Source organism: Euphorbia lathyris, chromosome 6 (genome assembly GCF_963576675.1).
Source record: "Euphorbia lathyris chromosome 6, ddEupLath1.1, whole genome shotgun sequence".
NCBI classification, from domain to species: Eukaryota; Viridiplantae; Streptophyta; class Magnoliopsida; order Malpighiales; family Euphorbiaceae; genus Euphorbia; species Euphorbia lathyris.
The window spans coordinates 24,528,680-24,544,654 of record NC_088915.1 but is presented as its reverse complement, the minus strand read 5'-3'; the positions used below and the strand labels follow the sequence as shown (position 1 = coordinate 24,544,654).

General features: G+C 37.8%; 1 protein-coding gene across 1 annotated transcript; it reads right to left on the bottom strand.

Moving 5' to 3' along the window:
• Positions 1-503: 503 nt before the first annotated feature.
• Positions 504-7,402, bottom strand: LOC136232401 (ABC transporter B family member 19). The gene is made up of 10 exons (XM_066021544.1): positions 6,970-7,402; positions 6,827-6,881; positions 6,343-6,518; positions 5,874-6,074; positions 5,205-5,464; positions 4,786-5,102; positions 4,483-4,706; positions 3,568-4,387; positions 3,229-3,470; positions 504-1,909 (listed from the first exon to the last, which is right to left on the bottom strand). Exons 1-10 carry the CDS (start codon positions 7,222-7,224, stop codon positions 701-703), a joined length of 3,759 nt encoding a protein of 1,252 aa, XP_065877616.1. The 5' UTR covers positions 7,225-7,402; the 3' UTR covers positions 504-700.
• Between the last annotated feature and the right edge of the window lie 8,573 nt (positions 7,403-15,975).

The following is a 15,975-nucleotide window of genomic DNA, read 5'->3' as shown; positions in this document are numbered from 1 at the left end:
GAGCTGGATTCTTAAATAGTGGTGAGTTGCATGGTTATCGAGAAACTGGAAACTGAGTCATACTTATCAAGAAGGAAACGGATCTGACAATCGAATTTCGAGTAAGAATATATATAAGAATGGTAGTGTGTTTTAAAGTGCATATTAACATGATTTTAACTGCATATGCAGTTTAATATGTTAAATGAAAAGTTGAGAAGTTTGATGAATAAAAGAAAGAAAAGTTGAGGAATCTTGGTGATACTTTATCACATAAACTATACTTGTTGTTAGTGTTGAACTGCCCCATAATTCAGGGTCACGTGGGCCTTGAAGAAACAAAATCAAATAGAAAGAAAGAAAATGAAGTGAATGAAACTTTCACTACTTTAAGAATCAGAATTCAGACATATACACATGCAATGAGAGAGGAAAAGTAACAACTAGAAAGAGAAGTTTCTGTTCTCTTGTAGGCCTTTCTCTTTTTGCTTTCTGTGCACTTCTTAAAAGATAAACAAAAAAGATACTGGAATGGAAACATAATTAATTGATATAATATAACACTTAGTACAGTAGTACATTGCACAAACTTCTCAACAAAGATACAGTCTCCACATTCTCATATCTACAACTCTCATCACATTCCACAAAAATAAAAGAATATGGAAACATAAGGTTAATGGGATGGGACCCCAAACATAAGCCTGCTTGCTTGCTTCTTTCATATGTGATGGTTTTGTAGCTGCAAGAGCCTTGAATAAGCCCCCTCCGCACGGCTAACTAATTCGGAATGGCTACCTTGTTCAACTATCCTTCCATCTTGGACAACTCCGATGCTATCCACTCCTCTGATGGTCGACAATCGATGTGCTACCAGCACGGTTGTCCGCCCTCTCATTAGCCTCTCTAGTGCTTCTTGTAGTACGCATTCCGATTCTGCATCTAATGCACTTGTTGCTTCATCTAGCAATAGAATTGTTGGGTCTTTAAGTACTGCTCTTGCTATTGCTATTCTTTGTTTCTGTCCTCCCGAAAGTTGAACTCCTCTCTCGCCAACTGGTGTTTTGTATCCGTCAGGCAATGCGCTCACGAAACCGTGTACGTTCGCTGAACGAGCTGCTTCTATCACTTCTGCTTCTGTTGCACCTTCTTTTCCGTAGGCAATGTTATCGAAAATGCTTGATGCGAACAGTGCTGGCTCTTGCTGCACTAATCCAATTTTAAGCCTCAGGGACTTCAAATTTAATCTTCGAATATCCTTCCCATCAATCATTACCTTTCCGGCACTTGGATCATAAAATCGCTCAATCAATGCAATCACGGAACTCTTTCCGGACCCACTAGCCCCAACAAGGGCCTGGCTTTGGCCAGCTCGGATTCTAAGGCTCAAGTCTTTAAACACTGGAACATCAGGTCTTGAAGGGTATGCAAAGTCAACATGTCTAAGCTCAATTTCCCCGCGCATTGATTCAACCGATTCAGCCTCAGGATCATCAGGGTCAATCCTAGTGGAACGGTCTAATATAGAAAATACGGAACCAACAGCCTCACCACCCCTTATAATCTCCGGAGCAAGGCTAACAGTTTCTGCAACTGAATTAGCTGTGACGACCAGGACTACGAAAACCTTAATAACTTTTGAGAATGTGGAGACCCCTTTGCTAACTAGATGAGCCCCATACCAGAGAATGAGAGCTTCAGAGCCATAGAGTGCAAGCTGAGAAAGGCCAAAGAGAATGCCGGATGTTTGACTTTTGCGTAGGCTACGAAGCTGGGGAACTCGAAGCTCGTGGCAGAACAAAGAGAGGATTTTATCCTGCGCATTAAAAGCTGCAACTGTCCGGATATTGCTCACACCCTCACCAGCAATCATGCTAGTCTTGGCATGAGCCTTGGCTGTGTCTCCAGCAAACCCTTTGAGAGAGAGTTGCTGTATAGTGAAGAAACAAAATAAGTACAAGTCATCAGATCAGATTGTAATGTATAGATAAACCATTTTATCAGTCAAATTAATGAGTCCAGGTTTTATCATGTCAATGAAAAGTTAAAGATCCACATGATGATATTCATATTCTTGTTCAAAAAGTTAAGATGAAATGGTCCTAAAAGGTAGAAATTCCATTTAATTTAGAATTTCAGGGTAAAGTTCATTTGTGGAAGCTTGAAAATGCCTGTAGACACACAAAACAAGGCTGAAGAAGGGACCCAGTAAGAGTAAAGGCGAGGTAGAGTACAAGCTCTTATATAAGAATCACATGAGACACACCTAAGGACAAAGACCACTACATATTTACAGGAACATCAATTCATCCGCACTGTTGAAATAGTATGCACAATTTAAATGCAGAGACAGAAGAAGTGTCAGTAGTGGCATTTGGTGGAAACTCAAAGAATGCATAACCCTCCAAAATTGAAGTCTAAATACCAAAACGACAAGGCCCAGAGCCCAATACGACAGTAATGCAAGAAAAGGGGTGTTGCTCGCTCTCTGCCATGTTACTATTCACTCTGCCACCCCTGACGCTCTCTAAGAAAAACACAAAATGACCCAGAATTTATTTTCAAAAAGAGTGCAGGAAATGTGTCATAAATAATGTGGTTCACGGGCAAGAATCTCTTGGTGGAGAGTATAAAAATATAAACAATACAAACCCACTAAAAGCTCATCTACCAAGAAGTGATTTTTAACATATGATATACTAAAAAATCCAAGAGAACGACAGTTGAATTTTTTTGACTGGGATAAAGAAATCCAATAAAGCTAAATCTAAAACAGTTTCTTTCACATTGGCGTGGAAATTTATGAAGAAAGTAAGAATGGAGTTTATTATATTTAAGTAGCTAGTTTTACTTAAAAAATGTACTACTTGATATTAACTTATTATGTTTGGGTTTTTGAGGTGTGGAGGAAAGTCCATGTGCTGTGTTGTTCAGAAGGACACGTTGTAGTTTCCTAGCTTTTGTCGTTTAATGGTGATGAGTAATGAAGTCAGATTCCAGATATAAAATAAAGGATGCAAACTTCTGACATTTTGTGGAAAATTGTTACTAAAATATGGTTTTTTTTCAATTAACCCCTTTTTACCCTTGTTGCACCAATAAAAATACAAAAAAATACCAAGTACATAAATACATGAAAATGACTAGCATTAAGATCTATAAAATGCACATGTGGCACTTTGTTACTGATGGATCTGATGTACTATCATAGAATTTATTTTACCATATGTGAGGTTCTTGTAAACTTACTTGAGCAAAGTTAGCAAGGACAAGAAGGGGGAAGGTAGCCAAAATGAGAAGAGACACTTTCCATTCCACAATGAAAGCAACTATGAATGAAGTGAGGAGAGAGGTCATGTTTTGTAATATCACTGAAATTCTCTCAGGTACTGCAGATTTTACATCAGCTGCATCCGTAGCTAATCGAGCTGCAACCAGGCTCGAATTGTGCTCATCTTCATCGAACCATCCGACTTCATTCCTCAGAATTGCTGAAGTAGTTAAAAACAGAAGAGAATCGTTAATGCACTGTATAATCAATGTTAAATGAGACAATCTTGGCTACATAATAATAACAGTTCATTTCACCTGCAAGCATCATTCTTCTCACTCTTGTTGTGAGGTTCTCTCCCATAATGCTGAAGAAATAATGCTGAATCAAATATGCCACGACGGCATAAAGGCCAGCACCGATGTAAATGAACACATACTCCTTTGTCTTCCTCTCCATGGCAGCAGGATTTCTATAGTAGAAAACCTCAATCATATTGCTCATCACTATGGCAAAGGTTGGACTAATGAAACCAGAAAGTACAGATCCTACTACAGCCATAATAGAATATGGCCACTCCGGAGCATTTAGCTTCAGCAATCTCAAGAAATAGCCATCAGGTGCTGGATTTTTCCGTTCAGTTTCGGCATTTGATACCATCTCAATGCGGCCATCTGCACCTGTGCTGTATGAATAGCTCAAGTTTCGTAAACTGCCTGAGCGTAGGCTTAGTGATTTCGTAGAAAGTGAATGACTTAGACGTGATGAACGTGTTCGGCGAGTTGATGGATTTGCAAAGTCCCTATTTCGCACTATTTCTTGGAATCGGATCAATGAAGCATATGATCCTCCTTTGGCAAGCAACTCTTCATGTGTCCCTGTCTCAACAACCTGTCCTTGTTGAATGACAGCAATTGTATCAACATTTCTAATAGTGGATAGTCTATGTGCAACAACTACAGTTGTTCTTCCAACCATGAGACGGTCTAATGCTTCTTGGACGATGCTTTCAGAGCCTGCGTCAAGGGCACTAGTTGCTTCATCAAGGAGGAGGATTTTCGGGTTCTTCAACATAGCTCTAGCAATTGCGATTCTTTGTTTCTGTCCGCCAGAGAGTTGCACTCCTCGCTCTCCCACCTGCATCGGGAAAAATCTTATTATTGCATGAGAACATTTACAAAACTAAGCATAATAATATCAGTTTAGCTCATATTGAGCTTAAGTGTACAAACCTGAGTATTGTACCCCTTAGGAAGTAAAGTAATAAAGCTATGAGCATTTGCAGCCGAAGTAGCAGCTTCCACTTCATCCATTGTTGCATCAGGCTTTCCATATAGTATATTCTCAAGTATGGTGGTTGCAAACAGTGCAGGTTCTTGGTTGACGAGTCCAATCTGATCGCGTAGCCACTTTAATTGCAGGGTCTTTATGTCCACATTATCCAGCAAAACTTGCCCTGCTTACCAATGCAAGTATCAGCAAACTCGTATATGATTCAAAGTTTCAATGTTTGAAGTCAAGAACATTATAATTACCCTGACTGGGATCATAAAACCTCTCTATTAGAGAGACAACTGTACTTTTCCCGGAACCACTACTGCCAACAACAGCAACAGTTTTTCCAGCAGGAAAGAAAATCGAAAAGTCGCGGAATATCATTACATCTGGCCTTGATGGATAGCTGAAAGTGACGTTTTTGAATTCTATGTTACCATTAACCTCAGGCAAGCATTTCCCATCAGAAAGATCTTGAATTATGGTAGGCTTTTGCTTAATAATTTCCATCAACTTGTATCCAGCTGCTTTACCTTTGCTAAAGGCCCCAAGGTTCGAAAATGACTGTCCTAAACTCCTGCAATGGTAAACATTATTTATATTATTATTACCAATCTCGATTCCTAACTTGATTTCACAAAAATACATAATCTGGCATTTTGAGTGATTTGATTATTACATGCCACCCACAATGGCAGAGAAGATCGCCGTGAATGCCTTGCCTCCATCAGATTGTCCATTCCTGATAAAAACCCCGGCATACCAGAACACAAGGGCCCAAGACATACATGCTATTCCATAGGTACATCCAAGTCCTAAACCTTTGGCCATTCCAGCTTTGTATCCAAGCTTTAAAGTGTTCTGTATTGCATCTGAATACGAATTCAGGGCTTTGGTCTCCCCAACATAAGAGTAAACTGTCCGAACTTGAGCAATGGCCTATTCGGAAATGTAGACAAGAAAAACTATCACTCTTCATGCATTTCACCATTACAAAATTAACAGCAACTGTAATTGTGCTTTTACAGCAAATTTTTGGAGCTAAAATGCCAAAATTGAATAAATAAAAGGATACCATAAAGTAAAGAAAAAGGCATGTACAGTTTGAAAGATTCACATGGAAAAACCATCAAAGTGGAAGTAGTTCCAACCAGAGAACGGCTAGCATAACAGCTTTCCAAACAACAAAGCAACATGATATCAAAAACAGCTGTGTTTGTTTGTCATTAATCCAAAAAAAGAGCTAACAAGTCCTCCAAATTGAAATATCATTCATTATATGACAAAAGATGCAATAATGTATACAATTCAATGCAGTTGAAGGAGCCAGTAGGCCAATAAACCTCACCTGCTCGGCAATTATGCCCGCTTGTGCATAGGATTCACGGCTCTTGGAGGTGAGGCCAGTGAGAGTATATGCATATAAGCCGCCGGCAAAAGCAATTCCCGGTATGACTGCCACACTCAGCAATGCTAACCTCCATGCTGACACAAAACCAACCACTAGCCCAGCTAGAAACGTTGATAGATAATGTATAAAGTTCCCCACCTAACAGTAATAAATCATACCACACCACACTAGTCAGAGTTACAACTTAGAAGATAGAATAGAAAGAAGATGGGAGCAGGCAGGCGCATGTTATGTCCTAGTTTGCTAAAGTAAACCCAGTCAAACACTAGATTTTGACTGTGGGGGGCCCACATTTAATGCTAACATTTTTGTTTTTTTCCTGCAATTTTTTAGCGCCAGCCCAAGACTAGATTTTGCCCCCCATCCCAGTCCTCACCTCACCTCAGCTCAAATAAGAGAAAATTACCTTTTCACTAATGGCATCTTGGACAAGAAGAGTGTCCGTTGAGACACTGAAGACAATATCACCAGTTCTAGCATCTGTATCAAAGAAGCCAACATCTTGTTTCAACACAGCTTCAAGATACTTCTTCCTGAGTGCACCCACTTGTCTTTCCCCACTATACATCCAGCATGCAATCTCTGGTGGTCATCCATTAAAAACACAATTAATGTCTAATGGTAGTACTCACTACTTTATTAGTATTAATGAAAAAGAGGGAGAGAGAGAGAGAGTGACAGGTGAAGAATGGAGAGAGAAAATGGATGAAAGGCTAGGCCTTGGACCACGTGGGTTCTTGAAGCTTTTTTGCAGCTTCCCCGGTTCGATGTAAACAGAACACACGAGTCTTGTTCTTCTTTGGGGCCATTTATCATATACCTTACAACTTCTCCATTCATACAAACAACAAAAACATGAATTGAAAAGTTGTTTTCAGTTTTTCACATACCTGCATATGATGCCACGCACACTACAAGCCCCAGATACACAAAGTATAGAGCATACTGCAATCATCAAAATCAAAAACATATGAATAAAATGAAAACAGATCTCTCTTCAGATCTAGTAACATTTAGCATAAGAATAACATACCTTAGCTACTTCTTGGGTCATTTTAGACAAATCAGTTTGGTTCTTTCCAAACCCATTAACCATTTCCCCAAATAACAAGAAGAAGAATGGCATTGAAGAGCCATGAATCATAGCTCCTATGCTACCAGTGATCATAAGCATCCAATCATACTTATCAGCAAATGAGAAAAGCTGGAAAAATGGCAAGCTTTGTTCTTTCTTCTTCTCTGCTTCTGGTAAGGCTGATTTGATACTGTCTGTGTTCTCCGCTGCCATATTGCTACAATGGCCAAGACTAAATTTTTATGTTATAAATTGAGACTCAGTAAAAAAAAGAATTCTATATTGCCATTAGAAAGAAGAGATCTGATGAGGTTGAAGAAAAGTGAGTGAGTGAGTGAGTATTTGGACTAGAGAGTAAAGAGGTCAAAGAGAGAAGTGAGGTTTTGAAAGGAGAGAGGGAATGGGAGTTTTATAGTGGAAAATTTTCAACTTTTAAAAATGAAAATAAATAAATAAACTTTGATCCAGGTTAAGAGGAATCTGATGAACTGTGTGGTGTCCTACTTGGGTTGTCTTGGCCTCTGTGCCTTTAATTTTTCATTAATTACTTTTTTATATAATATTAACATTGCCTAATGTGAAATTTTATAGAATAAGTAATTTGTTTGATTGGGGTTATTTTTAGAAATAAAGCTAAGGTTTTTAAAAAAAAAATATCAATTTAGATTTTATTTACAAAATAACATCAATGTGATAAGAATTTTTTTTCTTTTTTTATAGGAAACAATGTGATAAAAATTGAGCTGTTATGATATTTATTCGAATTATATTATTTATTTATCTTAGATAAATACAGATGTAATTAGTTATTATTATAGTTATCTCTAGCTTATCTTAACTGCACACTTTAGGATTGTAAATTCTATTTGTACGTCTCTTCTAAAGTGAATAAACACAACTTCTTCTTCTCTATTCATCTCTTACCTCATCGTCTCTTTTTCTAGCTCAGAGTCTCAAATATCCCTTGTTTTCCCAAACAAAAATTAACCTTCTTATTCCACTACAGATCCTATAAAGTCTTCATCCTCAAATACCTCAAATTCTTCCTCTCCGAATGTATCTATCAATTCCTCTCCTACTCCGTCCGCCACTTCCTCTCCATCTCCACCTCCTTCTCCAATTCATCCCAGTCACCCAATGATCACTCATCTCCAAAATAATATCACCAAACCCATCATTAAACTTACCCTTCATGCTCAGGTAGCTGATTCTGAGTCTATTCCAAAAACAATCACCCAAGCCCTTAAAAGTCCATTGTGGAGAAAAGCCATGGATGCTGAATTTGATGTCGTTATTCGAAACAAAACTTGGAACCTTGTTTCACCTTCTGTATCTCAAAATGTTGTTGGATGTAAATGGATTTTTCGCATCAAATGCGACTTAAATGGGAGGTTTATTCAGTACAAAGCCCGTCTTTATGGCTAGGCCTTTCCATCAACGCTCGGGTCTTGATTACAATGAGACATTCAGTCCCGTTGTTAAGCCAGATAATGTGCGCTTGATTTTTTCTCTTGTTGTGAGCCAAGGTTGGCCCCTACAGCAATTTGACATTAACAATGCTTTTTGGAGAGTACTCTCACAAATGAAGTTTACATATCTCAACCTCTAGGGGTACAGTGACTCTATTCATTTGAATTATATATGCAAATTAAATAAGGCTCTATATGGACTTAAGCAAGCCCTAAGGGCCTGGTATCACGAGTTGCAGAATTTTTTGCTTCATACGGGATTCAAAAATTCGGTTTCAGATTCTTCTTTGTTTACTCTTCATTCAAATGGCTCCATTATATATATCCTAGTATACGTTGATGATATAATAGTTACAAGTAATGCTCCATCTGTTCTTGAAGCTTTCATAAGCAACTTCTCATCTCATTTTTCTCTTAAAGATTTGGCACACTCTCTTATTTTCTTGGAGTTGAAGTTCTTCCTCACCCCAATGGCTTGTTCTTAAGTCAAAGCAAATATATATCTGATTTTCTATGCAGAGCTAAAATGGATGATTCTAAACCTGTTGCAACTCCTCAAACCACTCACCCTCACTGACATTGACATGCACATCTATTCCGGATCCCGCTGAGTTTTGTTCGTTGATTGGTAGTTTGCAATATCTTAGCTTAACTTGACCGGATATTACCTTCACTGTGAATAAATTAGCTTAGTACATGCACCGTCCAACTGAGGATCATATACATGCCTTGAAGCGCCTTTTATGCTACTTAAATGGCACATTAAATACGGGCTTAGTTCTTCACAAAGACTCTCCACTCCAACTCCATGCTTTCTCTAATGCAGGTTGGGCTCGTGATCAGGATGATTATATTTCAACTACAACATACATTGTGTACCTTGGGAATAATCCTATCTCATGGACATCTCAAAAACAATGTACACGAGCACGATCCTCCATGGAAGTGGAATACCGAGTTGTCATCGGTGCAATAGTTGAGGTCTTATGGTTGTGCAATCTATTTCAAGAGTTAGGCTTGTCATCTGCTGCTGCTCCAATTATATATTGTGATAATGTAAGAGCTATATATATCTATACTAATCCTGTTTTTTATTCAAAGATGAAGCACCTTGATTTAGACTGCCATTTTGTTTGTAAAAATGTGTACTATGGCCTTCTGCGTGTTGCCTATATCTCCACCTCTGATCAACTTGCAAACGCTCTTACAAAACCGCTGCCACGCTCCACCTTTGCTGTCTTAATCCACAAATTTGGTCTCTCTTCCTGATCGCCCATTTTGAGGGGGCGTGATAAGGATTGACTTAGTCATTTGCTGCTATGATATTTATTCAAATTATATTCTATATTTATCTTAGATAAATACAACTGTAATTAGTTATTACTATAGTTACTCTAGCTTATCTTAACTGCACACTTTAGGGTTGTAAACTCTATTTATACGTCTCTTCCAAAGTGAATAAACACAACTTCTTATTCTATATATAATGTAGGTCTAACATTTAAAAAAAGTATACCAATTTGGACCTCAATAAGGCAACGTTGTTAAGTTATGTCAATTGTATGTGAATAGAAAAATCAGAACTTAACGGAGTAATATGAATGACGTGACACGTTCCACTGTCGAATTCTAAATTGGTACTCTTTTTTAAATATTAAGCCTACATTAATGTTATTTTCTACGTGAGACCTAAAACGATACTTTCTAAAAAAACCTTAATTTTGGTACATTATCCTTTATTTTTATTGTATCTCTATTAAGAGGATATGCTTTAACTCACAATTTCCAATTTTGACTTCCAAAGTGTATCAAATGAGCTATGCTCCTTTAGTATATTAGAAAAGAAAGATTTTACTTTTGATTTAATTGACACAACATGTGAGAACATGTCGTGTGGGTTTTCGGATTTTCATCCAACACGATGTGTGACATGACTTAACTAGCAAACTCTTTCATTTTTACTCTTGTCCTAATCACAATTCCGTTGTGCCTTATTTACATTTACTGTCATTAAGTTATTTACTAGTTTGCCATTACTTATTTTTGTACCCTTTTTAGCCCTAATGTGTTAGAATACGTTAGTTATGCCTTGGGGCTTTTTATTCTTTTCGAGCCTAGGATTGAAGAGGTATATAAACCCTTCTTTTGTATTGACCGCATATTTTATCAATTGAAATAAAAAAACACTCCTTGAGGGTTAGGGTTCTACCCATCTTGATATTATTTCCTTCGAGTTTTAGTTTGTGAAAAGTTCGATTCTTTGTTAGTTTACAATTAAAACCATCATTTCGTGTTCAATCCATATCAATTGGTATCAGAGCCAATCGTTTCTTAAGTCGAGACTTCTTTTGGTATGGTTCAACCAAGAATCCCATAAGAAATTGCGGAGGCTTATGACAAGAAGATTGATGAGTTAATGTTTGAAGTTAGAGAGCAACTAAGGATTGAAATGAGCAAAGAAGAAACTCGGATGAGAAAATGAGATCTATAATGGATTAAATGAAGATTGATTTTCAAGTCATGCTTCAACAAGCCTTGGGAGGACACCCAAGGAGAAAATGTGCGAGGCCTTATTCCACAACCACCACCACCACATTCACCTCCATTTAGGAGGAATCTGCTTCCGCTGAACCCGAATCTGAGAGGTCTGAGGCCACGAGAGGTAAGGAGGCCTAACTATTTTATAATTAAAGAGCATGCTAGTGATAGTTATAAGTATGAATTTGATGATGAACATTATGGGCACAATGATGCTAGAAATGTAGGGTTTGTTGGGAAAATTCAATTGGTGATAATGAATATGTTAAAATCTATATAAAGCTATTTTTATAGAGATGGTGCATTTAAATTGAAAGTGGATTTGCCCGCTTTTGGGGGTGAGTTTGATATAGAGGGTTTTCTTGATTAGTTGTCGGAGGTTGAAAGGTTCTTTGAATATGTGAGAATTCCGGACCAATTGAAAGTGAGATTGGTTGCCTATAGGTTGAAGGGTGGAGCTTCGATATGGTGGGATCACATTAGGGAAGAAAGAAGAAGAGTAGGTCGGGAATTAATTCGGTCTTTGTTACGAATGAAAGCGATGTTGAGGGAGAGATTCTTACCACCGGATTATGGGAAATACCTTTATAATTAATATCAACATTATGCACAAGGTATTCAAAGTGTGCATGAGTACATGTTAGACTTCTCAAGGCTTTCGCCAAGGGCTCAATTGTTAGAAACTAATAGTCAAAAGACTTTGAGGTACCTAGAGGGGTTGGTACACGATAAAATTGGGACTCAAATGGTAATTCAGGTGCAATATGCAAGGAATTTAGCATTAAAGGCAAAGTCACAATTGAGTATGTGAATTCGAGAGAGTTATCGAAAGATAAAGGGTAAAGGTTCATTTATGAGTTGGGAATTGTCGAGGCTTTTAGATAAGGGAAAGAAAGTGTCGAGTTCAAGTGGGGTTAAGGCTCCTAATATTTTGAGAGGTCTACCAGGAGATATGAGACCATTGAGGGGAGCACCACCACCTCCCATAAACAATAACCCATATACCAAACTAGCACCTTTTAAGTGTTTTCAATACAATAGGTCGGGTCATCGTTCCAATGAGCGCCCTGAGAGAATAAGTGGTAATGTAGTAGATAGGTATGAAGATGTTTATGATGATGATGATGTGTATTAGGAACCGCTTGAAGATGAGGATGATGGGGAATTTGATGAGACTCATGCCATTTATATTGTTAGGAGGTTACTTATGTCCAATCGGGTTAAAGAGGATCAACAACATCAATTGTTCTGAACTCAATATCTAGTGCAAGGAGAGAAGTGCAATATCTTTATTGATAACAGGAGCCAAATGAATACAATTATAAATACCATCGTGAAGAAGTTTGGGTTGATCGTTGAAGCACATCCTAGCCCATACCGTTTGGGGTGGATCAAGAATGAGGAACTTTGGGTCAATCAACGTTGTAAAGTGCCATTGGCACTGGCGTTTATGAAGATGAAGTGTATTATGACGTAGTGGATATGGATGCAAGTCATGTGCTTTTTGGGGAGGTCATGGTAATAAAGTAGAGATGTTACCAATATGGGGAGGCGTAATACCTACAGGTTCGTGAAGGAATGGGTGAATTACAATCTCACTCTAATATTGGGATAGCCAAACAAGAAGAAGGTGTGTCCGACTCATAAGTCTTTCATTAGGGAATGTGAAGAGAGCCAAGTCGTGTATATGGTGATGGTGAAGCCTAATGGAAGGGTGTAAGGAGAAGAGGAACAGGAGTTTCCCAATGAAGTGAGTTCCTTGCTAGATGAGTATCATGATTTATTTCCCAAAGAGCTTCTGAATGGGTTACCACCTTTCATGGACATCCAACATCACATTGATTTAGCGCTAGGAGCTAGTCTATCAAGTCTCCCGCACTATCGGATGACTCCTAAGGAGAGCGAGATTATGAAAAAGAAGGTGGTGGAGTTAGTTGAGATGGGTTATGTGTGAGAGAGTATGATTCTGTGTGTGGTTCTTGCTTTACTTACCCCAAAGAAAGTTGGATCATTGAGAATGTGCATGGATAGTCGAGTTATCAACAAGATCACTATTCGGTACAAGTTTTCTATTCCTTGACTTGATAATATGTTAGACCAATTGAGCAGTTCAAAAGTGTTCTCTAAGAGTGATTTTATAGAGTGAATACCACTAAATTCAGATTATAACGGGGGATGAATGGAAAATGGCGTTCAATACTCAAGATGGGTTGTATGAGTGGTTAGTGTTGCCATTCGGGATGACAAACACCCCAAGCAATTTCATGAGGTTGATAAATCAAGTCTTACATCTAGTAATCGATAAGTTTGTGGTTGTTTATTTTGATGACATACTCATTCATAACCAAACTTTACAGGAACACATTGAGCACTTGCGGGTGGTATTTGATTTGTTGAGAAAGTTCAACTTTATGTTAATACCAAGAAATGTGACTTTGTGATGGAGAGTTTAATGTTCCTTGGATACGTGGTTATTGGAGATAGAATTTGAGTGGATGAAGAGAAGGTTACAGCTGTCTGTGAGTTGCCAACACCTTACAATGTTGGATATGTGTTCAGTGAACCTTGTTACCAAAACTATTTATGTGGTTATTTCCTTCTGTTTGACGTTGTATAATGTTCTTTATGTCCAACATTTTCAATACAGCTTAATCTATACAGGCCAAATATTATAAGAACACCAAATACAAATTCTCTTTGTTGACAGCCATTGTCTCTTGCAGTACCTAATCACTAAGGCCATATTGACTAAAGGTTTTCTGCTTCACAACCTTTATCAACTTACTATAGCTTCTTTCTTTCCATGTAATTTAGCCTTAGCTTCAGTTACTAAGAATTCTCAAGCCTTGTTATGGCATTATATATTAGGGCATGTACCATATTCTACTTAAAAATATTTGTCTATTTTTAAGAATTTGGATGTAATTTCCAATTGTGATACTTGTTTCAAATCCAAACACCATCGTTCTTCTTTTCCATTGAGTTTCATTTCTACTTCTAGAATGCTTGAACTTGTACATATAGATGTTTGGGGTCCATACAAACAAAAATCTCTTTCGGATGATTGATATATGTTTTACTCTTGTGGATGATTACACAAGAACTACGTGGATTATTCTTTTGAAAACTAAAGATCAAGTCTCCATTTTGTTGCATAAATTCAAATGATTCTCACTCATTTTGAGGTAGCTATCAAGTATATTCAAACAAACAATGGGCAAGAGTTTGTAGGCAATGCCTGTCAATTGGTATTTCAAAAATTTGGCATTCAACGTCACAAGGCGTGTTTATACACCTCAGCAAAACAGGGTTGCTGATAGAAAATATAAACACTTAGCAGAGGTTGCCCAAACCCTCATTTTCCAGGCTAGTCTGTCGATGATGTTTTGGGGGGAAGCCTTGTTCCATGCCACAACTCTTATTAATATGATGTCCACTAAACTCTTAGGATGGATATCTCCTTATTAGAAATTTTACAACAAAGGTCCTGATTATTCTAAATTGAGAGTCTTTCGATGCTACTATCATATAGTAAACACAAATTCTCATAAAGATAAGTTTGAAACTCGAGCCTATGAATGTGTGTATGTTGGTGGTTGAAGTGGGCAAAATGGGTATAAAGTACACAACTTAACAACTCGGAAACTTTGTGCCTCCCGAGATATTATTTTTCATAAAGATCAGTTTCCATATATGAAATCAGTGGCAGATCATGCTAATACATCTCATATATCTTCTCATCAACCATTTTTTGGTCAATTGCTTGAACATTTGCCATAGTTAGATGCTACTAAATCTTGTTCCCATATATATTGTAATTTACAGGACACTGGTCTTGTAGAAACTTCTCAATCTCCACTTTCTCTTCCCTTTCTTACATCATATAAATAGATATTTACTTCTTTACCTACATGTGTTCCACCTATTAGACAATCAAATCGCCCCAAAAAACTCCACTTGGCAAAATGATTTTTTTTCTTAATGTCAATACCACTTAAGCTTCAAATGATATTCCTATTCAGCCTACATTTTTTTGCTTATTCTACTTCTCATCTAGCTTTTCTGGCAAATATTACCCAAACAATCGAGCCCACGTATTATTTTGAGGCACAAAAGGACCCTAAATGGCAACAAGCCATGGATTTCGAGTTTACAACTCTTGAAGCCAATGAAACTTGGCACCTAGCTCCATTAACACCGAATAAGACTCGTATTACTTCTCGATGGATTTTTTGAGTTAAGTATAAACAGGATAGAACGATTGATAGATATAAGGTTCGTCTTGTGGCAAGAGGATACACACAGACATATGAGGAAGACTATACAGATTGCTTTTCTCATGTTACAAAGGTAACTATAGTCAGAATGTTTCATAGCGGCAGCTGCTAAAGGATGGGCAATACACTAGGCAAACATTAATAAGGATTACTTGAGGAAGGCATGTACATGGTTCCTTCTGAATGATACATGAAGGCCACTCCATGTCAATATTGCAAGCTTTCCAAGTCCCTCTATGGCCCCAAACAGGCAGGGAGGCAACAGAACTTGGAATTCACAAAAAAGCTAACATACATGGTGATGGGAGCATCCGGTCGACTAAATAAGAGGAGATGAGTGGTGGAAGAAGTCGGGTCAAATGGGTAAAACACCGAAGCAAAGAGAGTGCCATTTATGTCAAAACTAGAACCCACACATCGTGTGGATCTAAAGAAAAGCTTATTCTTCTCATTTTGTAATTCGCACGTCGTGTGGCTTTGCCACACGGCGTGTGGACTTTAAAAATTCCACATAAAAGTTCTAGCACAAACCCCACATGATGCGTGGATTTTTTTTTAAAACTATACAAGTCAACTCTTCACCTTCTCCAGCTTTCTCCTAATTCTAAGTGTGTCACTCCTTTGTATAAATCCTACCCTTAGCTTATTTACCAGTTTGTCACCCCTTACACTCATCACAT

Excerpts from the sequence above, each read along its gene's own strand:
- LOC136232401 (XM_066021544.1), bottom strand. The coding sequence starts at position 7,224 with ATGGCAGCGGAGAACACAGACAGTATCAAATCAGCCTTACCAGAAGCA. Across the intron at positions 4,707-4,785 it reads GTTTTATGATCCCAGTCAGG|GGCAAGTTTTGCTGGATAAT; the intron begins GTAATTATAATG and ends ATTGGTAAGCAG. Across the intron at positions 3,471-3,567 it reads GAGAAGAATGATGCTTGCAG|CAATTCTGAGGAATGAAGTC; the intron begins GTGAAATGAACT and ends TAACTACTTCAG.